Consider the following 25,012-nt stretch of genomic DNA (forward strand, 5'->3'; position numbering starts at 1 on the left):
AGGTGATGTCTTTCAAGGAATGTGTAAGTTGATGGGAATTGATAGCAAGCTGCACACTCCGTACCGTCCACAGGCGAGTGCGAAGGTCGAAAGAGTGAACAGCACTATTAAAAATAAATTGAGTAAAGTAATGGCAGAGACAGGATTGACGTGGCCAGAAGCTTTACCCATTGTTTTGTATAGCATCAGAACCACTCCCAGGTCCCCTCTTAATCTGTCTCCTTTTGAAATTCTGTTTGGTCGACAACCGCATGTCATGATTAACCCTCAGGATGATTTGAAATGTAACAATGAAGTAACTGTAAAATACTTGATTAACATGAGTAAGCAGTTGAGGAATCAAAATGATAATCTGAAGTTGGTGATTCCTGATTTACCAGATAGTAATTGTCATGACATTGAACCTGGGGATTATGTAATGATACGAAATTTTCTACGCTCAGGTTGTCTTATTGATAGATGGGAAGGACCATACCAGGTCTTATTGACCAGCACCACAGCATTGAAGGTTGCTGAGAAAGAGACTTGGGTCCATTCATCCCACTGCAAGAAGGTTGCTGATCCCGAGAAGTCCCGTGACAAGGAACAGACGGTAGAGGTTGTATCACTGGAGTGTCTGTTCCAGGAGGACTGAGGCGGCACCTGAGCCTTGAAGATCGAAAGCAGCTGTCGACTCCCCTCTCCCTTTTATTGTTTTCTCCACTTCCCATCCCCTCTCCCTTAAAATTTATTTTTCCCCCTTCTCATTCTTCTCTATTTCCTCCTCAAAGATGGACTTGCCCCAAGAGACTGTGATCCGGATTTTGATGTTAACCATGATGTTGACCAGAGCAGTCTGTTCCGGCGAGAGTACCATAGAGGTCGAGAGAGGTTCTGGAATGGGTTCCGATTATGATGATGGAGGCGTAGTTTTCCAAGATCAACCAAACCAACAAGCAAAGGCGAGTATCAGAAAACGATCCGATAGAAGAAATTGTGATGGATTGTTAGCTGAAGAAAATTGTATCTGTAGGCTCTGTGATAATCTGGTTGAAGATGGATGCATAAAGAAATGCCAATCTAGTTTTAATATCCATATGGACCGGCATCCATTGAGTGACTATCACTCTCTAGTGGGTAACGTGTTAAACCAAACAGATTGTTGGGTATGCTCTCAAGTACCTCAGGGTCACAGTAAATCAGGGCTAGTACCATTTCCTTTAACGTTAGGGGAGGTACTTGAGCTAAGTGGTGGGAGACCGGTGGACCGGAGGTTTAACATCTCCAGCCCTCCTAGTTTGAAGCTCCACCAATACCATGTGGATAGGTCCCTCTTATGTTTTAACATCTCCAATCCCAGAAAACCGGGAAATTGGGAAGTGTCATGGAGTAACCACACCATGACCTTCTCACACAGAGCAGATAGAATGCCTACAGATACAGAGCTCGTACGCCACATAGCCAGTAGAGGAAAATCTTTCCGATATCGATATACCCTAGGAAATAGGATTACTAGAGTTGGAGAGGTATCACCAGGATACTGTGCACATATCGTACAAACCGATACGTGCATTAGGCAGATGGAAGAATTAGGGTCAGGAGATTTCACCTGGAAGGTTTGTAACATGGTCATGTCCTTCTCCGTCCCATATGTTCTCCCCGATGATGCATATTTCATATGCGGGAGAAAGGCGTACAAGTGGCTTGCCCCAAACTCTGAAGGATTGTGTTATATTGGAAAAGTATTGCCTGAAGTGATGACTGTTACACATGACAAAATGAAGGACATACACCGTGGTGCCCAAGCTCCTTATACTCACACTCATTACGAGCACCGAGTTAAAAGACAACTGTCAGAAAGGTTAGAGCATCCGGCCTCTGATCTTATCCATGAATCCACCGGGATTCAGGTTCTGGTAGCGTTAGATTTCACTCGTACCGCTCGGGGAGTGATGAATTATAAATACATTTCCGCACTCGCCAATTTGTTAGATAATATCACTGAAATGTATGATGACACGTTTAGATACACTGGAAGAGAACTTCAAGCTTACAAAACAGAACTAGTTCAGCATAGGATGGTTCTTAATTATCTTACAGCAGTAACAGGCGGATATTGTGTTACATTGGCAACACAGTACGGCATAAAGTGTTGCACGTATATCACAAATAGCACCGAGGATCCGGTAGAGGTCATAGACCAAAAGATGGACGATATTCTGCAATTAAAGTGGGAATTTCGTCGAAAACACAATCTCACCCTTGCTGCTGTAGGTAATGAGCTGACTGGTTGGGTGTCATGGTTGAACCCGCGAAATTGGTTCTCCGGTTTAGGAGACTGGGCTCAAGGAGTCATAATGGATGTTGGAAAGTTTCTCCTATGTATCTTGGGTGTTGTTATATCGATTGGATTGATATTTAGATGCGGGCAGGCTTTAATGAGGTGCAAACAAAGTACAAGAGTGATGAGCTTGAGGAGCGAGGAAACTGTAATTAACCTGGATTTGATTTATGACCCAATGATAGAAACCAGAATGTGATGAAAATGCGATTATACGGTCCGTTTCTTTCACCTGTTTTTCTGCTTTTCTCCAAGATACAAAGACCCCCTTGGACGAGGAAGCTGACGAGACGAGATGTATACAGACAACGGATTGACCAAAGAAGAAGATTTGACAACTTTAAATATGGACACTTGATGAACTTTGCCATGGATCCCCAGTTTCCCTAGTACTTTTAAAACTCACGCTAGCCCAACATTTTTTGTAAATCTGATGGCTCAGACAAAGCTATTTGCTCATGCCTAAGGAGCAATACAGCGCAAAGAAGACGACTCTCAACAGATACCGAAAACAACTTCGACGACAGATGTACATTTCCCTGACATAGAATATCATTGCATTTTCCATAAGTGTTCTTTATCTTCATCTCTACAACCCTCAGGTAATAACACACATAGTCGATAGGGAATACAGGCACAGATATCAGCAACCACATACCTCCCCCATTCATGTATCATCAACTAAAATGTGCATCCCCATTTTGTTACAACCACAGCCGAAATGAGCTCGGTAGAGTTTGACAGCCCATCCACAGACCTGTACCACAGGACAAGAAGGAATTCAAATGTATACTTCGCAATACCTCGAAGCTTGATTTACCACACGTACGGCACGATGATACATGACCCTCTAAACATGGACTCATACACACATGCTTCTACTTTCTCACTAGGTCATACCCTCTTCACACCTACTCCACTCTTCTCCCCTACCCAACCATGGAAATCAATTAACCCCTGACTTACATTTTTCTCCTTAAATGTTTTGTGGCAGTTATTATTGACTGCCAAAGGGTGGACTGTCAAAGTCAGAAAAATGTCTCAATGCACGTTGCCATATTTGCACCGCACACTGGTCCGCGCTGCGCGTGCGTACGCTCTCCCGTGGAGGCGCATACCCGCAATAGCGTGCACTCGCAGGCGCGGTATGCGTATTTACGGTAGAGTTTATGTAGTCGTAGCGTGCGACTCATTCGTTACATATTTTCACAATTAATGTAGTTTATAGATCATGGTCCCTTTGATAGATTCTGAAAGTTTGGTTAAAATACAATGTCCCAGAGCTGAGGAATCCCTCTTTATATCGTACGAAGGGTCTAACAGGAATCATACAGCAGTGTTTGGTACCCATCGGAAGAGTATTTAATTAGCAATATTCCGGTGTTGGTTTGGAGCGTATTAATCGCTCGTGCGAATAGTTATGGACATAAGAAGTTTATGTCCATTTCTATTATTTACTCATACTCAGGTATGCGGCGGGAAACCCAGTTTCCCACCCACCTGAGCTGTTGGAAATCGTCACAGCCCACCTGTATGAATCACCCTATGACCTTTTGTTATGATGCAGGGCCGAATTCCTTCGGCCAATGGACAATGGGATTGTAGGGACTATGAGATTGCATTGTGTGTGGGGCATAAATAGGCAGGCCGACCACATCCAGCTCTCACTCTCTCATCAACGGTTATCTGCTGATAGCCGGGAGCTGGATATCGAGGCGCAGGCGATCATACCCTTTGTGCGTAAGTTTCTCTCCGTAATCATTGTCTTTCTGTGAGCCAATTTCTCTCCATCTCTCTCTCTCTCTCTCTCTCTCTCTCTCTCCTCTTTTTCTCTTATATCTCCCATAGTATTATAGTATTGTATTGTATTTCATTTAGGTCAGAGTAGTATTGTCTTTTTGTATTTATTGTTTAGTTCTGTGGTTAGGAAGTCTCTGTTATATTGTAGTGTATCATTTGTACTGTTATCCCCTTTTACAAGTATATTAGATATAATACAGTTAATAGGCTTTGGAACCTAAACCAGTATCTGTGCATTTTCTATAGTGTTAAGTGTTCACTTGAGCGTCGGTGACGCTCAAGCAGCTTTGTAGTTAGTCAGGTTACACAAGGTTGCATTTACACCCTGTACTCACATTAAGGTATTCAGTGTATTTCATTGGTATAAGGTTTTAACATAAAGGTATAGTGTTGTGAGCGTCTGCATCGCTGGTGACCTCCTCGTGGTCTCGAGCGCACGCTACGCTACAGCGAATTATTCCCCTAGTCATAACCAATAACGTGTCCTGTGATCACTGGGCCGTGAGCGAACGTGACGCTTGAGCGTCTCGCCTACGGCTGAGCGATCGCTACGCCAATAGCGTACCATTACGGTACTTCTTAAGCAAACAGCGTACAGTGTTCTTAGCTTCATAAAGGGTTGTTTATACGACAAAGGAATTTAGCATTGTCAATAAGAACGGACAGGAACCCTACAACTCTTCTCCAACTCCATGTAGATTGTTGAGTTCAGAGGATGCCACCATTCAGTGGGCAATAAAGTAGATGTTGAAGGAACCAGCTACGTACATCGTGATCTAAACTAAAACTTAATTGCTTAATAGTTAAATACAAAGATGCCAGATTATGAATGAATAGAACTTCCAATCCAACAAATATGCACTAAAAGGCCACCTAACTACTATGAAGGGTCCACATAATTAATATCACAGTTATAACATTGTCAGGGAATTCGCCATGCTGACAGTTGCATTAGAGAAGAGACGTAGACCTGGCATTTCAGATACGTCAAATGCTGTCTATATAGTCCATGTATTACTGCTGTTACTAGTCTCCCCTGATTCATCATGGTCTCACTGTTTGAAATAATAAAGTACATGAGAAATAAAAGAAGTGCCCTTCTAGATTTCAAGCTTCAGCATTTAATAAGGGTCAAATCAATTAAGCGACAGTGTAGCAGAAACTGCTTTGCATGTTTTAAGTAGTAGCCTATGGTTGTGCCATGAGATTCCGTAATGGGCAGATATATGCGCAGAGAAAACTGCTGGAAGCAGCTCGTGCTTAATGGAACCTGTTCCATACTATTTAGTTATTGTCTCTTGTTTTTTTTCTTCTCCATAGCATAAAAAAAATACAGGAGCAAGTTTACTTGGTCTCTTCTTGGACCTTCTAGGTTTTCTCTTGTGCCAGTACCAGCAGGTTAATTCCAGTCAGAAAGAAACAGAAGAGAAACTGAGCACAGAGTCTGACCTATTTACAGAAGACAACACCGGTGTCCTGGCTTCTACAGATAATACGGTAATGATGAAGGACTCTTCCTATATTTAAGTGGTGCTTTTTAATTTCAGTCATTTTTTTTCATCTAATGGTTATTTTCTTGTCCAGATCTTGGACACCATGCTCTCAGTAGTCTTCAAACACCCCACGTTGGAAAGTTGGTTCCTGGCCTTAGAACGCCAGTTCGTTCCCCAACACAATTTAAAACCGGTCTGTGTTAGACTGCTGTCATCTCAACTGAACCAGGGCTTGTTGCAGTTGCTGAAATCCAGCACTCCTCTGCTACAGGAAACCAGCAATCTTCACCTGGTAGTCAAATATTTTGATGCCATTTCCGCTAGTGTCTTGAAGGAGCTAGAATCGCCCAAAAAGACTTCAAAGAAGATGTCACTTCCGCTAGAAGCTTTGGAGAGCTTACATCCAAACATGGACACTGCCCAGCTAAATGATGTTACTCTAAGTCTCTTGAAGCTTCCTGAAGAATATCTTTTGGAGGGCAATGAGTTAAACGGTTATGGTAAAGTTTTGGTTCTCCTGCTTAATGACCGTCATCAAAGAAAGCAATGCCAGGAGGATTTGGCCTTCTCAGTGGAACATGTAAGAGGAGTAGGACATCTGTTGTCAACATCAGCTGGTCCCGACCTAGAACCTATCCTCTCCAACGCTCTGCAGAGAGAACCTGCCTTTGCCCATGTGGTGGGCATTGATGTACTTACTCACTGTCTCAGTAAGATGACCAAGACCTCTCTGGCTGTTGTGGCTCTGTTGGTTCAGCACAGCCGGGTTCACCGGTTGCAGTTCGAACTCTGGTGTTTGAATCCTGGATCGGAAAAGCTTCTGAGAAAGAAAATGGAGACCTGTTTGCCACTGATCAATGGCTACTTGGAGACCAGCAAGCATTTCCCATGTACACAGCTGTCTAAAGGTAAGTTTTTGCACATTTCTGTTTTATGGAAATCTAGGAGGTCATTCCGAGTTGTTCGCTCGCAAGCGGATTTTAGCAGATTTGCTCATGCTAAGCCGCCGCCTACTGGGAGTGAATCTTAGCATCTTAAAATTGCGAACGATGTTTTTGCAATATTGCGATTACACACCTCGTAGCAGTTTCTGAGTAGCTCCAGACTTACTCGGCATCTGCGATCATTTCACTGCTTGTCGTTCCTGGTTTGACGTCACAAACACACCCGGCGTTCGCCCAGACACTCCCCCGTTTCTCCGGCCACTCCTGCGTTTTTTTCCGGAAACGGTAGTGTTTTTTCCCACACGCCCATAAAACGTCCAGTTTCCGCCCAGTAACACCCATTTCCTGTCAATCACATTACGATCGCCAGAACGATGAAAAAGCCGTGAGTAAAATTACTAAGTGCATAGCAAATTTACTTGGCGCAGTCGCAGTGCGAACATTGCGCATGCGCATTAAGCGGAAAATCGCTGCGATGCGAAGATTTTTACCGAGCGACCAACTCGGAATGAGGGCCCTAGTTCATGTGTTCTGTAGTACTTCATAATGACAAGGCAGTTGGGAAAGCACTTATATCTCCTAGCTCTCTACTCTTTCATCTGAGCGTGGCTCCAATGGAAAGCAAACAGATCAGCACACTGGAGCTCCTTTAAGTCTGTTACAGTGGATGAGTTTGTTTTGTGTTTTTTGCTACCCCGTAATCCTTAGCGCCCTATGCAAACACCACGTTTTGACCTAAGATAGTACCAACCCTGGTTATTAATGTGAGCTGTTACTTGGTGACATGGTACTGTACACTATACCAACCAATCATCAGGTTTTTCCAGCAAACGTTTGTAAATTAAAGCAAATAACTTGGGCTTTGGTTTATAGCTCCATCTTCTGTACACCAGTTTTTACTCAAGTAGCTATCCCAACTTTTCCTCCATTTAATTTTAGATTAGAACCGTCCTGCTCTTATCCTGCCCTCATAGATACACGTGAGTGTGTGTACCTACAACGGGCTGGACTGGCATGTCAGGAACAATGCTAATTTGTAATTACCACAAATGTATTTATTTATTACCAGTTCTTTACATATTTGTATACATATTCTGCAGCGCCTTACAAATATTTGGCATAGTAGATACTGTTAGCAGGGTATGGGGAACATGTACCATCGCCTGGGGTAGATGGTAGTGCACAACAGTTGGGAGATGGCACAAGTCCAAGGTCTCTGGTGCAACTGTCCTCAACCAGTTTTATTAAGCAGGAAAATAAAATAAAACACCAAAATAAGTGCCTTGTCTGTCCGGCACTAACTAAACATAAGCCATTCCTGACTGACACTACAAAAACATAAGGGGTCTCACAAAGAATAGCTCCGTTGTATCCAGTAACAGGTTTTCGCTCACAGAGACTCTGCATTCCCTTTTCCACAGGCATTGAGCGACATCATGACCGGGCTGACAACCTTTTAACACCCTCATGCAGGTGAAATCACTGATTAGCCTGCTCAGAAGGCTAAGGGCCCAAAGACCCGAACTGGGCCTAATGGTTGGAGACCACCCTCACTCCACATCTATAACCCCAGGAACCCTTAACCTTCTTTCTCATACGTCCTAGAGGATGCTGGGGATGCTTCAAGAACCATGGGGTATAGACGGGATCCGCAGGAGACATGGGCACACTATAAGACTTTGGGTGTGAACTGGCTCCTCCCTCTATGCCCCTCCTCCAGACCCCAGTTAGATTCTGTGCCCAGGGAGACTGGTCACAAACGGGAGCTCTACTGAGTTGCTCTGAAAAAAGACTTTGTTAGGATTTTTATGTTCAGGGAGCTCTGCTGGCAACAGGCTCCCTGCTTCGAGGGACTGAGGGGAGAGAAGCAGACCTAGTTCTGTGAGTTCAAAGGCTTTGCTTCTTAGGCTACTGGACACCATTAGCTCCAGAGGGTTCGATCACTTGGTGCGCCTAGCTGCTCGTTCTCGGAGCCGCGCCGTCACCCCCCCCTTGCAGAGCCAGAAGAAAGAAGCCGGGTGAGGAAAAGAAGACTTCAGTGACGGCAGAAGACTTCAGGTCCTGAGATACCGCGCAGCTGTCGCGCTGCGCGCCATGCTCCTGATCACACAGCGGCACTGACAGGGTACAGGGCGCAGGGGGGGGGCGCCCTGGGCACATAGGGACCTGAAAGGACTGGCAAAAGTATATATAAAGTGCCTAGGCACTCAATATAGACCCCTGCCAGTATAAAAATGTTAAATTGAGCGGGACTGAAGCGCGCCGGTGAGGCGGCGTGGCTTAGTCCCCACAGCTCTGACCAAGCGACATTTTCTCTTCACAGGACCTGCAGAGATGCTGGCCCTGACCTCCACACTGCTGTACAAGTAACAGGGTGCAAAACGGGGGGGGTGGGGGGGGCACAGTAGATTTGGTGCTATTATCTAGAAAAAAAACCGCTAGCAGGTCTGAGGCATTGTATGTAAAGTTTCAGTACCAGGTTGTGAGCTGGCAACTCCCTCTGTGTCTTTCTAACAGGCTTTGCTGTGGGTCTGTCCCTTATAGCCCATTGTGATTGTAGGTGTCGGTACGTCTGTGTCGACATGTCTGAGGCTGAGTGCTCTTCCCAGGAGGAGGCTGGAATGAGGACAGAAAAGTCTGTGGGAGTGACCGTGTCGGCACCGCCGACTGCTGAATGGGTAAATATGTTGAGTGTTTTTAATGCAAATGTGGCTCGGTTGACCAAGAGAATTAGATAAATCAGATTCTAAGAACCAGACATGGAGGAAATCCATGGAAGATGCACTGTCACGAGCTCAGACCCCTTCGGGGTCACAGAAACGTGCATTTACCCAGATAGCAGATACAGATACCGACAAGGAGTCTGATTCCAGTGTCGACTATAGTGATGCCAGATTAAATCCTAAACTGGCTTAGTGCATTCAGTACATGATTGTGGCGATAAAAGAAGTGTTACATATCACGGAGGACCCTGCTGTTCCTGATACTAGGGTCTGTATGTTTAAAGGAAAGAAACCTGAGGTAACGTTTCCTCCCTCTCATGAACTGAACGCTCTTTTTGAAAAGGCTTGGGAAAATCCTGACAAGAAGGTGCAGGTCCCCAAAAGAATTCCAGTGGCATATCCGTTCCCCTCGGGGGACAGGGAAAAGTGGGAGTCAACCCCCACAGTGGACAAAGCTCTATCGCGTCTGTCCAAGAAGGTGGCGCTTCCGTCTCCTGACACGGCAGCCCTAAAGGATTCTGCGGATCGTAAGCAGGAAAATACACTAAAATCCATTTATGTCACTACAGGTTCGCTAGTCAGGCCTGCCGTTGCTTCGGCATGGGTGAGTAGCGCTATTGAAAAATGGGCAGATAACTTGTCATCTGAGATAGATTCCCTGGACAGGGAAAATGTGCTTTTGACTCTGGGTCATATCAGGGACGCTGCAGCATATTTAAAAGAAGCTGCAAGGTATATTGGCCTTTTGGGATCAAGGGCCAATGCCATGGCTGTCTCGGCTAGAAGGGCACTGTGGATTCATCAATGGAATGCTGATGCTGACTTGAAGAAGGCTATGGAGTCTCTACCGTTTAACGGTAGTGTCTTGTTTGGTGATGGCCTCACTGACCTGGTATCTACGGCTACCGCGGGTAAGTGGTCATTTTTACCTTATGTTCCTGCGCAACAAAAGAAAACGCCCCACTATCAGATGCAGTCCTTTCGGCCCATTAAATACAAAAAAAGGACGAGGATCCTCCTTCCTTGCTGCGAGAGGAAGAGGAAAGGGAAAAAGGTCACAGGCTGTGGCAAGTTCCCAAGAACAGAAGTCCTCTCAGACAGCATAACAGCAGTGGCGTATATAAACCGCCAGGGCGGAACAAGGAGCAGAGCGGCAATGGCCGAGGCCATGAAGGTTCTTCGCTGGGCGGAAAGACATGCCAGCGCTCTGTCAGCGGACTTCATTCCAGGAGTCGACAACTGGGAAGCAGACTTCCTCAGCAAACACGATCTCCATCCAGGAGAGTGGGGTCTTCATCAAGAGGTCTTTGCAGAAGTGACAAGTCGTTGGGGAATTCCTCAAATAGACATGATGGCGTCACGCCTCAACAAGAAACTTCAGAGATATTGTTCCAGGTTAAGGGACCCTCAAGCGGTAGCGGTGGACGCTCTAGTGACACCGTGGGTATTTCCGTCGGTATATGTGTTCCCTCCACTTCCTCTCATTCCAAAAGTGATAAAGATGGTAAGAAGAACAAGGGTTCAGGCGATACTCATTGTTCCAGATTGGCCAAGGAGGGCCTGGTATCCAGATCTTCAAGAATTACTCATAGAAGATCCCTGGCCTCTTCCTCTTTTGGAGGACCTGTTACAGCAAGGACCGTGCGTGTATTATACTTACCGGGGCTGCATATGACGGCATGGCGGTTGAACGCCAAATCCTAGCCCGGAAGGGTATTCCCAGTGAAGTCATTCCCACACTTCTTCAGGCTAGAAAAGAAGTAACGGCAAAGCATTACCACCGTATTTGGAGGAAATATGTGTCTTGGTGTGAATCCAAGAAGGCTCCTACGGAAGAGTTTCAGCTGGGGCGTTTGCTCCATTTTTTGCAAGCAGGTGTGGATGCGGGCCTAAAGTTGGGCTCTATTAAAGTACAAATTTCAGCTTTGTCAATCTTCTTTCAGAAAGAATTGGCCTCCCTTCCAGAAGTTCAGACCATTCGTGAAAGGCGTGCTGCACATCCAACCTCTATTTGTGCCCCTGTGGCACCGTGGGATCTTAATGTGGTATTGCAGTTCCTGCAATCTCATTGGTTTAAACCTTAACGTAAGGTTGAGTTAAAATTCCTTACTTGGAAAGTAGTCATGTTGTTGGCCTTGGCATCCGCAAGGCGGGTATCTGAGTTGGCGGCTTTGTCTCACAAAAGCCCCTATTTAATGTTCCATGCTGATAGAGTGGAGTTGAGTACTCGTCAGCAATTTCTGCCAAGTGGTTTCATCATTTCACGTAAACCAGCCTATTGTGGTGCCAGTGGCTACTGACGCCTTGGCGGAATCGAAGTCTCTCGATGTGGTCAGAGCTTTGAAAATCTATGTCGCCAGAATGGCGCAGATTAGGAAAACAGAGGCTCTGTTTGTCCTGTGGGCTCCCAACAAGATTGGGGCTCCTGCTTCCAAGCAGACTATTGCGCGCTGGATCTGTAATACGATTCAGTAGGCTCATTCTACGGCAGGATTGCCGTTACTGAAATCGGTGAAAGCCCATTCTACCAGAAAGGTGGGCTCATCCTGGGCGGCTGCCCGAGGGGTCTCGGCATTACAGCTTTGCCGAGCTGCTACTTGGCGCGATCAAACACCTTTGCGAAGTTTTACAAGTTTGATACCCTGGCTGAGGAGGACCTCTTGTTTGGTCAATCGGTGCTGCAGAGTCATCCGCACTCTCCCGCCCGTTCTAGAGCTTTGGTATAAACCCCATGGTTCTTGAAGCATCCCCAGCATCCTCTAGGACGTATGAGAAAATAGGATTTTAATACCTACCGGTAAATCCTTTTCTCTTAGTCTGTAGAGGATGCTGGGCGCCCGTCCCTGTGCGGACGCTATTTGCAGTACTTGTTTAATAGTTATTGCTTGTGTTACACAAAGGTTGTGTTTCGGTTGTGGTCAGCCTGTTGCTGATTTTGTTCATGCCGTTGACTGGACTGTTTGCTAATGCCATGTTGTACGGCGTGTTTTGTGGTGTGAGCTGGTGTGTGTCTCACCCTTAGTTTAACAATAAATCCTTTTCCTCAAAATGTCCGTCTCCCTGGGCACAGTTCCTATAACTGGGGTCTGGAGGAGGGGCATAGAGGGAGGAGCCAGTTCACACTCATTCAAAGTCTTAGTGTGCCCATGTCTCCTGCGGATCCCGTGTATACCCCATGGTTCTTGAAGCATCCCCAGCATCCTCTACGGACTTAGAGAAAAGGATTTACCGGTAGGTATTAAAATCCTATTTTTACCAAAAGCTCTCTGCAGAACAACCACAAACCACTTCCTGGGTTTAAAAGTACATAGGTTAGAATCCTGAGGCAAATATACCTGATTTCGAACACTTTTCCAGTGTTGTTGTCAAAATGGGATCCGGTCTGAAGGTCGACACTGTCTAGGTCGATAATGTTTAGGTCGACCACTATAGGTCGACAGTCACTAGGTCGACATGGATGGAAGGTCGACTGGGTTTCTAGGTCGACATGTGCTAGGTCGACAGGTCTAAAGGTCGACATGAGTTTTTCAATTTTTCTCTGACGTCCTAGTGGATGCTGGGGACTCTGTAAGGACCATGGGGAATAGCGGCTCCGCAGGAGACTGGGCACAAAAGTAAAGCTTTAGAACTACCTGGTGTGCACTGGCTCCTCCCCCCATGACCCTCCTCCAAGCCTCAGTTAGATTTTTGTGCCCGAACGAGAAGGGTGCACACTAGGTGGCTCTCCTGAGCTGCTTAGTGAAAAGTTTAGTTTTAGGTTTTTTATGTTCAGTGAGACCTGCTGGCAACAGGCTCGCTGCATCGAGGGACTAAGGGGAGAAGAAGCGAACTCACCTGCGTGCAGAGTGGATTGGGCTTCTTAGGCTACTGGACATTAGCTCCAGAGGGACCGATCACAGGCCCAGCCATGGATAGGTCCCAGAGCCGCGCCGCCGGCCCCCTTACAGAGCCAGAAGACAGAAGAGGTCCGGAAAATCGGCGGCAGAAGACGTCCTGTCTTCAACAAGGTAGCGCACAGCACTGCAGCTGTGCGCCATTGCTCTCAGCACACTTCACACTCCGGTCACTGAGGGTGCAGGGCGCTGGGGGGGGGCGCCCTGAGACGCAATAAAAACACCTTGGATGGCAAAAAAAATACATCACATATAGCTCCTGGGCTATATGGATGAATTTAACCCCTGCCAGAATACACAAAAAAACGGGAGATAAGGCCGCCGAGAAGGGGGCGGAGCCTATCTCCTCAGCACACTGGCGCCATTTTCCCTCACAGCTCCGTTGGAGGGAAGCTCCCTGGCTCTCCCCTGCAGTCACTACACTACAGAAAGGGTTAAAAAAGAGAGGGGGGCACTAATTACGCGCAGTATTAAAAATATATATAAGGTTATCCCTGTATATATATATATATATATATATATATATATACACACAGAGTAAAAACCACAGCACTCACCGCACCAGAAGCGGGGCACAGCTATGCACTTACCACTCACAGGGTGGGGTGCATGTAACACTGCACTCTCCACCACAGAAGCGGGGTACACAGCTGTACTTACCACTCACAGGGCGGGGTGCATGTAGCCCATGACCACATCGCTCTAATATATACAAACAGAGAACCCAGCACTCACCAAAGTAAACTCACTTATCCTCAACAATTCAATAAATAAATGATGGGGGTTTAGTTGGTGGATTGGCCAATGCACGGAAGCCTGTATACCGATTCAAGGTACCCCACCTTCATACAGGTCCTACACTATCACAGAGTCTTAAAACCTGACTACCACACTGCTGCATCATCTGCCTGCTAGATGTAATGTGTACCTGCCACAGACTTATATGGCTTTTAAAGGCACACTAGTCACCTATTGCACTGGCTCAAAGATGATTGCTAAAAAACAGCTGAGACAGGTTCAGGATAATAAAGTCCACACAGGGGTGCATGAGAAAGCTAGTGGCCACGGTTAATAAGAGCTAACCATAGATTAACCCCTTCATATACACACAGAGTAAAAACCACAGCACTCACCGCACCAGAAGCGGGGCACAGCTATGCACTTACCACTCACAGGGTGGGGTGCATGTAACACTGCACTCTCCACCACAGAAGCGGGGTACACAGCTGTACTTACCACTCACAGGGCGGGGTGCATGTAGCCCATGACCACATCGCTCTAATATATACAAACAGAGAACCCAGCACTCACCAAAGTAAACTCGCTTATCCTCAACAATTCAATAAATAAATGATGGGGGTTTAGTTGGTGGATTGGCCAATGCACGGAAGCCTGTATACCGATTCAAGGTACCCCACCTTCATACAGGTCCTACACTATCACAGAGTCTTAAAACCTGACTACCACACTGCTGCATCATCTGCCTGCTAGATGTAATGTGTACCTGCCACAGACTTATATGGCTTTTAAAGGCACACTAGTCACCTATTGCACTGGCTCAAAGATGATTGCTAAAAAACAGCTGAGACAGGTTCAGGATAATAAAGTCCACACAGGGGTGCATGAGAAAGCTAGTGGCCACGGTTAATAAGAGCTAACCATAGATTAAGGGAAAAACACATTTTATAGTGGTATTCCTGTATATATATAGCGCTCTGGTGTGTGCTGGCAAACTCTCCCTCTGTCTCCCCAAAGGGCTAGTGGGGTCCTGTCCTCTATCAGAGCATTCCCTGTGTGTGTGCTGTGTGTCGGTACGTTTGTGTCGACATGTATGAGGAGAAAAATGATGTGGAGACGGAGCAGATTGCCTGTAATAGTGATGTCACCCCCTAGGGGGTCGACACCTGAGTGGATGAACTGTTGGAAGGAATTACGTGACAGTGTCAGCTCTGTATAAAAGACAGTGGTTGACATGAGACAGCCGGCTACTCAGCTTGTGCCTGTCCAGACGTCTCATAGGCCGTCAGGGGCTCTAAAGCGCCCGTTACCTCAGATGGCAGATATAGACGCCGACACGGATACTGACTCCAGTGTCGACGGTGAAGAGACAAATGTGACTTCCAGTAGGGCCACACGTTACATGATTGAGGCAATGAAAAATGTTTTACACATTTCTGATAATACGAGTACCACCAAAAAGGGGTATTATGTTCGGTGAGGAAAAACTACCTGTAGTTTTCCTGAATCTGAGAAATTAAATGAGGTGTGTGATGATGCGTGGGTTTCCCCCGATAACAACTGATAATTTCTAAAATGTTATTGGCATTATATCCTTTCCCGCCAGAGGTTAGGGTGCGTTGGGAAACCCCCCCCTAGGGTGGATAAAGCGCTCACACGCTTGTAAGAACAAGGGCTCTACCCTCTCCTGAGATGGCCGCCCTTAAGGATCCTGCTGATAGAAAGCAGGAGGGTATCCAAAAATGTATTTACACACATACTGGTGTTATACTGCGACCAGCAATCGCCTCAGCCTGGATGTGCAGTGCTGGGTTGGCGTGGTCGGATTCCATGACTGAAAATATTGATACCCTAGATAGGGACAGTATATTATTGCCTATAGAGCATTTAAAAGATGCATTTCTATATATGCGTGATGCACAGCGGAATATTTGCCGACTGGCATCAAGTCTAAGTGCGTTGTCCATTTCTGCCAGTAGAGGGTTATGGACACGACAGTGGTCAGGTGATGCGGATTCCAAACGGCATTTGGAAGTATTGCCTTATTAAGGGGAGGAGTTATTTGGGGTCGGTCTTTCAGACCTGGTGGCCACGGCAACAGCTGGGAAATCCACGTTTGTACCCCAGGTCGCCTCTCAACATAAAAGACGCCGTATTATCAGGCGCAGTCTTTTCGTGGGCAAGCGGGCAAAAGGTTCCTCATTTCTGCCCCGTGACAGAGGGAGAGGAAAAAGGCTGCAGAAATCAGCCAGTTCCCAGGAACAGAAGCCCTCTCCCGCCTCTGCCAAGCCCTCAGTATGACGCTGGGGCTTTACAAGCAGAATCAGGCACGGTGGGGGCCCGTCTCAATGAATTTCAGCGCGCAGTGGGCTCACTCGCAAGTTAGACCCCTGGATCCTTCAGGTGATATCTCAGGGGTACAAATTGGAATTCGAGACGTCTCCCCCTCGCCGTTTCCTAAAGTCGGCTTTACCGATGTCTCCTTCTGACAGGGAGGCAGTTTTGGAAGCCATTCACAAGCTGTATTCCCAGCAGGTGATAATCAAGGTACCCCTCCTGCAACAGGGAACGGGGTATTATTCCACACTGTTGTGGTACCGAAGCCGGACGGCTCGGTGAGACCGATTCTAAATCTAAAATCTTGAACACTTACATACGGAGGTTCAAATTCAAGATTGAGTCACTCAGAGCAGTGATTGCGAACCTGGAAGAAGGGGACTACATGATGTCTCGGGACATCAAGGATGTTTACCTTCATGTCCCAATTTACCCTTCTCACCAAGGGTACCTCAGGTTTATGGTACAGAACTGTCACTATCAGTTTCAGACGCTGCCGTATGGATGGTCCACGGCACCCCGGGTCTTTACCAAGGTAATGGCCGAAATGATGATACTCCTTCGAAGGAAGGGAATTTTAGTTATCCCTTACTTGGACGATTCCCTGATAAGGGTAAGATCCAGGGAACAGTTGGAGGTCGGTGTAGCACTATCTCAGGTAGTGTTGCGGCAGCACGATTGGATTCTCAATATTCCAAAATCGCAGCTGATTCCGACGACTCGTCGTCTGTTCCTAGGGATGATCCTGGACACAGTCCAGAAAAAGGTGTTTCTCCCGGAGGAGAAAGTCAGGGAGTTATCCGAGCTAGTCGGGAACCTCCTATAACCGAGCCAAGTCTCAGTACATCAATGAAAGGGTTCTGGGAAAAATGGTGGCTTCCTACGAAGCAATCCCTTTCGGCAGATTCCACGCAAGAACTTTCCAGTGGGACCTGCTGGACAAATGGTCCGGGTCGCATCTTCAGATGCATCAGCGGATAACCCTGTCACCAAGCACAAGGGTGTCTCTCCTGTGGTGGTTGCAGAGTGCTCATCTTCTAGAGGGTCGCAGATTCGACATTCAGGACTGGGTCCTGGTGACCACGGATGCCAGCCTGCGAGGCTGGGGAGCAGTCACACAGGGAAGGAATTTCCATAGCTTATGGTCAAGCCTGGAGACATCACTTCACATAAATATCCTGAAGCTAAGGGCCATTTACAATGCTCTAAGCTCAGCAAGACCTCTGCTTCAAGGTCACCCGGAGTTGATCCATTCGGACAACATCACGGCAGTCACCCATGTAAACAGACAGGGTGACACAAGAAGCAGGAGGGCAATGGCAGAAGCTGCAAGGATTCTTCGCTGGGCGGAAAATCATGTGATAGCACTGTCAGCAAGTGGGGACTTCACCCAGAAGTCTTCCACATGTTTATAAAACTCGACAAGTATTGCGCTGGGTCAAGGGACCCTCCGGCAATAGCTGTAGACGCTCTGGTAACACAGTGGGTGTACCAGTCAGTGTATGTGTTCCCTCCTCTGCCTCTCATACCCAAGGTACTGAGAATTATAAGATGGAGAGGAGTAAGCACTATATTCGGGCTCCGGATTGGCCAAGAAGGACTTGGTAACCGGAACTTCAAGAGATGCTCACGGAGGATCCGTGGCCTCTACCTCTAAGAAGGGACCTGCTCCAGCAAGGACCCTGTCTGTTCCAAGACTTACCGCGACTGTGTTTGACGGCATGGCGGTTGAACGCCGGATCCTGAAGGAGAAAGGCATTCCGGATGAAGTCATTCCTATCCTGATCAAAGCCAGGAAAGATATAACCGCAAAACATTATCACCGCATTTGGCAAAAATATGTTGCGTGGTGCGAGGCCAGTAAGGCCCCGACGGAGGAATTTTCAACTAGGTCGATTCCTACATTTCCTGCAAACAGGAGTGTCTATGGGCCTGAAATGGGGGTCCATTAAGGTTCAAATTTCGGCCCTGTCAATTTTCTTCCAAAAAGAACTAGCTTCAGTCCCTGAAGTTCAGATGTTTGTGAAAGGGGTACTGTATATACAGCCTCCTTTTGTGCCTCCAGTGGCACCTTGGGATCTAAATGTAGTTTTTGGGTTCCAAAAGTCACATTGGTTTGAACCACTTAAATATGTGGAGTTAAAATATCTCACATGGAAAGTGGTCATGCTGTTGGCCCTGGCCTGGGCCAGGTGCGTGTCAGAATTGGCGGCTTTATCCTGTAAAAGCCCTCATCTGATTTTCCATTCGGACAGGGCGGAATTGAGGACTTGTCCTCAGTTTCTCCCTAAGGTGGTTTTCAGCGTTTCACCTGAATCAAGCTATTGTGGTGCCTGCGGCTACTAGGGACTTGGAGGACTCCAAGTTGCTAGACGTTGTCAGGGCCCTGGAAATATAGGTTTCCAGGACGGCTGGAGTCAGAAAATCTGACTCGTTGTTTATTCTGTATGCACCCAACAAGCTGGGTGCTCCTGCTTCTAAGCAGACTATTGCTCGTTGGATTTGTAGTACAATTCAGCTTGCACATTCTGTGGCAGGCCTGCCACAGACAAAATCTGTAAAAGCCTATTCCACAAGGAAGGTGGGCTCATCTTGGGCGGCTGCCCGAGGGGTCTCGGCTTTACAACTTTGCCGAGCAGTTACTTGGTCAGGAGCAAATACGTTTGTAAAATTCTACAAATTTGATACCCTGGCTGAGGAGGACCTGGAGTTCTCTCATTTGGTGCTGCAGAGTCATCCGCACTCTCCCGCCCGTTTGGGAGCTTTGGTATAATCCCCATGGTCCTTACGGAGTACCCAGCATCCACTAGGACGTCAGAGAAAATAAGAATTTACTTACCGATAATTCTATTTCTCGTAGTCCGTAGTGGATGCTGGGCGCCCATCCCAAGTGCGGATTGTCTGCAATACTGGTACATAGTTATTGTTACCAAAAAAATCGGGTTATTACTGTAGTGAGCCATCTTTTCTAGAGGCTCCTCTGTTATCATGCTATTAACTGGGTTTAGATCACAAGTTATATGGTGTGATTGGTGTGGCTGGTATGAGTCTTACCCGGGATTCAAAATGCTTCCTTATTGTGTACGCTCGTCCGGGCACAGTATCCTAACTGAGGCTTGGAGGAGGGTCATGGGGGGAGGAGCCAGTGCACACCAGGTAGTTCTAAAGCTTTACTTTTGTGCCCAGTCTCCTGCGGAGCCGCTATTCCCCATGGTCCTTACGGAGTCCCCAGCATCCACTACGGACTACGAGAAATAGAATTATCGGTAAGTAAATTCTTATTTTTTTTTCTTTTTTTGAATTTTTTCATACTTAACGATCCACGTGGACTACGATTGGAACGGTAATCTGTGCCGAGCGAAGCGGTAGCGGAGCGAAGGCACCATGCCCGAAGCATAGCGAGCCATGCGAGGGGACGCGGTGCACTAATTTGGGATCCCGGTCACTCTACGAAGAAAACGACACCAAAAAAAAAATTAACCCTCATGTCGACCTTTAGACCTGTCGACCTAGCACATGTCGACCTAGAAACCCTGTCGACCTTCCATCCATGTCGACCTAGTGACTGTCGACCTATAGTGGTCGACCTAGATACTATCGATTTGATGAACCACACCCGTCAAAATACCTACATTTTGAGGCATCTCCAAGTTTATTTTTCTAATGAAAATTGACATAGTTTGACACCTTTCACTTTGTGCAGCAGGGTCATTGCATTATAATATCCCACGTACTTGGCTTTTGGACCTGCCCTCTGGTTTGGTATGATTCAGTGTTTTGAGAGACACGGTCTACTCTAAACCAATCAGAAAATACAAGAAAATATACAGCTGGCCAATAGGTGAGTGCAGCAAGAGCATAATTTATTTTCCCTGCGTGCAGAAGAAAGTTTGCATTTTTGCATCTAGCAGTAAAACATGGTTTGTTCAACTGCAAATTCGCACCTAACTCCAAGATCAGCCCCTATATACTTCCAATTATACATCCTGCCCATCCGTCATCAATACTCAGTCCATCAATAACAGAATTATTATGAATGATCTAGTTTAAAGCCCATCAAAATAACAGACACCATGGCCGGATTATAGGAGGGGAGGAGGGGGGGGGGTGGGGTCGCTACTCACACAGGAAGACCTGCTGGGGCTTTGTCATGCTGAGCAGGTGTGTGTCTGTGTGGGTGTACATGCTGTATATCTGTAATGGGCAGGCTATAATGATGCTGCACTAAATACACCGATACTGGCACGTGTAAGCTCACCAGTCCCCGCACATCTTTCGTCCAGTCTGGAAAGTGAAGGACACCAGTAGCCACCAGCAGCTGGCCGAAGGGCGTCTGGGTATGGCCTGGGCGAGGACAGGACCCTGCCCCTCCGCCGGCGTGCAGTATATATAAAGCAGCTGAGCTGGTTATCTTTCTCCTCACCAGCATCATCTGCACCCCAGCACTGACCCCTCCTCCTCCCGGTCACCGCACTGCTCACCCCACACAGAGTCTTATCCCTTCCTGCCAGACTGATTCACCTCCTCTCACCTTCGGTAAGTGGCCACACGTGTCCCCGGTGCCTCCGCTCTGAGTGCTGCGGGGCCGTCTGGTGGTTCTTGCATCCGTTTCCTGGTTACTGCTGCTGCTTGTTGCCGAATCCCATGATGACAAAAAATAAGAAAAAAATCTGCACTCTTCAAAATTTAATGAAATAATGAGTTGAAAAACCCCAATTGATATGTTTGGACAAATCCCATCATTAAATGTCGGGGGTGCCACCTAAGACAACCATTAACAACACCTATTACACAGAAAGAAAATGGGGTTGTACTGCTAGGTGCACAGAGATATGAATTAAAATATAACTTTTATTAATATTCATTTAAGAGACCGATACTCGGTCAACATGCGAAACATAGGGTTAAAATAAAGAAAATAGAAGAATGTGCTTAAGATAGAGGGTGAAAATAATAAAAAAACGTGTCTGCTCCTTTGATTGCACTGACTCTATTATAACTTGTATTAATTCAAATTGAATATCCTTATGTGTCTTATGTACCTCATCAGATAGTACTTGATTTGAAATACTAATGACTGTATGGGGTATATGCAATTGTGGTCGAATTCCCGAAATTGTCGAATTTCGGGTCATTTTCGACCCAAAAAAAAAATCGCCTATGCAATTCAGTGCTTTCCGACCAAAAAACGGACTTTCAAAATTCGACTTTTTGAAATTCGAATTTTTGCAAATTCGACTTTTCTGCAATGATATAAGTGCTGCAATTCGACCAAAGCATATTCAATTCAAGTTTGGAAATTCGACAGCAGTGCTTTTAGACAGCAAATTCGTCATTTTCAATCCGCCACACTTTGGAGGGTGAAAACAAATAAAAAAATTTTAAACATGTTTTTTTTGTTGTTTTTTTTTGGGGAATAGCAGATCTATTTATATTAGAAGGGATTAGGTACTTTTTTTTTTTTTTTTTGGAGGCACAAATATTATTTATATATTTTTTAAAATATTATTTTTTTTTTATTTTTTTTTTATGCTGGAACGGTGAAATCATAAAAAAAAATGGCGTGGGGTCCCCCCTCCAAAGCATAACCAGCCTCGGGCTCTTCGAGCTGGTCCTGGTTCTAAAAATGCGGGGGAAAAATTGACAGGGGTTCCCCCGTATTTTTAAAACCAGCACCGGGCTCTGCGCCTGGTGCTGGTGCCAAAAATACGGGGGACAAAAAGAGTAGGGGTCCCCCGTATTTTTAACACCAGCATCGGGCTCCACTAGCTGGACAGATAATGCCACAGCCGGGGGTCAGTTTTATGCCGTGCCCTGCGGCCGTGGCATCAAATATCCAACTAGTCACCCCTGGCCGGGGTACCCTGGGGGAGTGGGGACCCCTTCAATCAAGGGGTCCCCCCCCCCCCAGCCACCCAAGGGCCAGGGGTGAAGCCCGAGGCTGTCCCCCCCCCATCCAATGGGCTGCGGATGGGGGGGCTGATAGCCTTTTGTGATAACAGACAGCGCACAGCCAATCAGGTGAGCACCACGGAAGTAGCGCTTCCTGATTGGCTGAAGGGACGTCAGTGACAGGAGTCACGTGATGTCCCGGCATTCGGGAGAAAGGGGTCTGATGTGAAAGCATTGGACCCCTTTCTAGTCCGGTATGGAGCGGGTTTTTGCGTTTTTTTTTTTTAAAACAAGTACGTGGATTTTACTCTCTGGACGTGGATTTATCTCTGGACGCTGGAAGGTGAGTATAATTTTTTCACAGGTACCCTCGGATCGTCGGAGACCGTGGCAGTCGGCGTGTCAACATAGGTAAGTATGTGTGTGTCGGTAGTGTGTAATAAAGTTTTACTATCAAGGTGTGTGTGTCCTGTTTTTATTTGGGTATTTTTTTCCCAGTAGTACTACAGGTACCAGCGGACCCGTTTTTCTCCCGCATGCTGGTACTTGTGGTTCTCCAAGTACCAGCTTGCGGGGGAGGCTTGCTGGGACTTGTAGTACTGCTGGAAAAAACAATATCTTTTTATTATCACAAAAGGCTATCAGCCCCCCCATCCGCAGCCCATTGGATGGGGGGGGACAGCCTCGGGCTTCACCCCTGGCCCTTGGGTGGCTGGGGGGGGGGGACCCCTTGATTGAAGGGGTCCCCACTGCCCAAGGGTACCCCGGCCAGGGGTGACTAGTTGGATATTTAATGCCACGGCCGCAGGGCACGGCATAAAAGTGACCCCCGGCTGTGGCATTATCTGTCCAGCTAGTGGAGCCCGATGCTGGTGTTAAAAATACGGGGGACCCCTACTCTTTTTGTCCCCCGTATTTTTGGCACCAGCACCAGGCGCAGAGCCCGGTGCTGGTTTTAAAAATACGGGTGATCCCTGGCCAATTTTTCCCCTGCATTTTTAGAACCAGGACCAGCTCGATGAGCCCGAGGCTGGTTATGCTTTGGAGGGGGGACCCCACGCCATTTTTTTTTCCGGGTTTTTCACGTTTTTTTACCGTTTTTTAAAATCGCGGCAAAATCCGCCAAATCGGCCGATTTTCGCCCGCGACTCTGGCGAATCCGTTTTTCATTGAATATGGTGAATTCCGGAAGCCACCTTCCGGGATTCACCTGTCGAATTGAGTCGAATTAAAAAACGGCGAAAATTGCCACGAATTCGACCGCAATTGCATATACCCCTATGACTTCTGTCCTAATGGGTTCACTGTATCGCATGGATTAGGCTAAACACTGATGCAATGCCGTTTTCTCTATTCTGTTTATTTTCATTAGAATTAGGTTTTTAATATCACATCTACCTATCACATACTCAGAGTGGTCTGAGCAATACACTGCCAGTACGGGAATACCCGCAAATTAGAAATAACACTTATTAGTCATCAGATCTCAGACACCAATTGGGATATATAACTAGCAGTCCCAGCAATCTCCTTTTTCACATATCAGGAGAATATAGGCACTGTGTAGAGAATTAGGACACACGTCTCCTTTTTCCTTTAATTAATCAGGACTAGATTTCACAAGGCTAGTGGATAATTAGGTGTTTCCAGTCCATCTGATGCTCAGACTTTTTCACCTTGTTAATATATAGATGGTACCAAGTTCCATGCCCTATTGGCCATATGTGGATTAATCACACATTTGTGCAATACGTTCACCCAGTTGATTTAGCAGCACAAAGTGTTAATGTCAACATTTCCCTACGAGGTTGGCAATTGGGAGTGAGGACCTCCCCATGATAGAAGTTAAAGTATGCTGTGAAAATTGATAGTGCAAGCAATATATGACACTACCTTGACAATTAGACGTGCAACAGGTGGAGAATATTCTGGGTAGGATTTCACTTATATATGACCAGGGGAATATTGGTCCAGGAACAGACGTCTATCAATCCATGTTGATATACCATCCACAATAATGTCTCCTTAGCCTGATTGGCAGATTTATAGAAATCTATGCAGACCAGGTGGAGTGGTACATTTGTAGCAGTGCCAGTGTATATAATTCAATACTCTGTCACCGTTGTGAGTTAAAAGTAGGGTGCACACTCACACATTTGTTGAATCTCTTGGAGAAATCCACAAATTAAACAATTGTGTGTGGGTGTTTAATGATATCCCAGCCAATACCAGTGGAACCATATATATAAAAAAAAAGGGTTTCAGTTATCAACTATTATCAATAGACCTGAGAACGTGGGGGATAGATGTGAGCATTTAAGTTTAGGGTGGATATTCCCGCTGCATGCGATACAGTGAACCCATTAGGACAGAAGTCATACAGTCAGTACTTGATTTGAAATACTATCTGATGAGAGGTACATAAGACACATAAGGATATTCAATTTGAATTAATACAAGTTACAATAGAGACAGTGCAATCAAAGGAGCAGACACGTTTTTTTATTATTTTCACCCTCTATCTTAAGCACATTCTTCTATTTTCTTTATTTTAACCCTATGTTTCGCATGTTGACCGAGTATCGGTCTCTTAAATGAATATTAATAAAAGTTATATTTTAATTCATATCTCTGTGCACCTAGCAGTACAACCCCATTTTCTTTCTGTGTAATACGAGTCCCATGATGACCAGTAATCTGGGATTGCAGCATAGTATGTGGTATGTGGCGGGAGCAGTATATGGAGGAGGGCGTGCCCTGTATATAGGGGGCACTATATGGTATGGGGGAGCAGTGTGTATATAGGGGCAGTATATGGTGGGGGGTGCAGAATATGGAAGATGATGGGGGGGGGGGGCAGTATATGGTGGAG

General features: G+C 46.3%; 1 protein-coding gene across 1 annotated transcript in view; it reads left to right on the plus strand.

The window, feature by feature from the left end:
- URB1 (URB1 ribosome biogenesis homolog) overlaps window positions 1–25,012 on the plus strand; it is a 219,669-nt gene that overhangs the window by 125,361 nt on the left and 69,296 nt on the right. Inside the window, exons 21-22 of the mRNA XM_063956398.1 lie at window positions 5,441–5,617; window positions 5,705–6,521. Coding sequence (XP_063812468.1) covers window positions 5,441–5,617; window positions 5,705–6,521 — 994 coding nt within the window. The remainder of the gene's footprint in view (window positions 1–5,440; window positions 5,618–5,704; window positions 6,522–25,012) is intronic.

Source organism: Pseudophryne corroboree, chromosome 2 (genome assembly GCF_028390025.1).
Source record: "Pseudophryne corroboree isolate aPseCor3 chromosome 2, aPseCor3.hap2, whole genome shotgun sequence".
NCBI classification, from domain to species: domain Eukaryota; kingdom Metazoa; phylum Chordata; class Amphibia; order Anura; family Myobatrachidae; genus Pseudophryne; species Pseudophryne corroboree.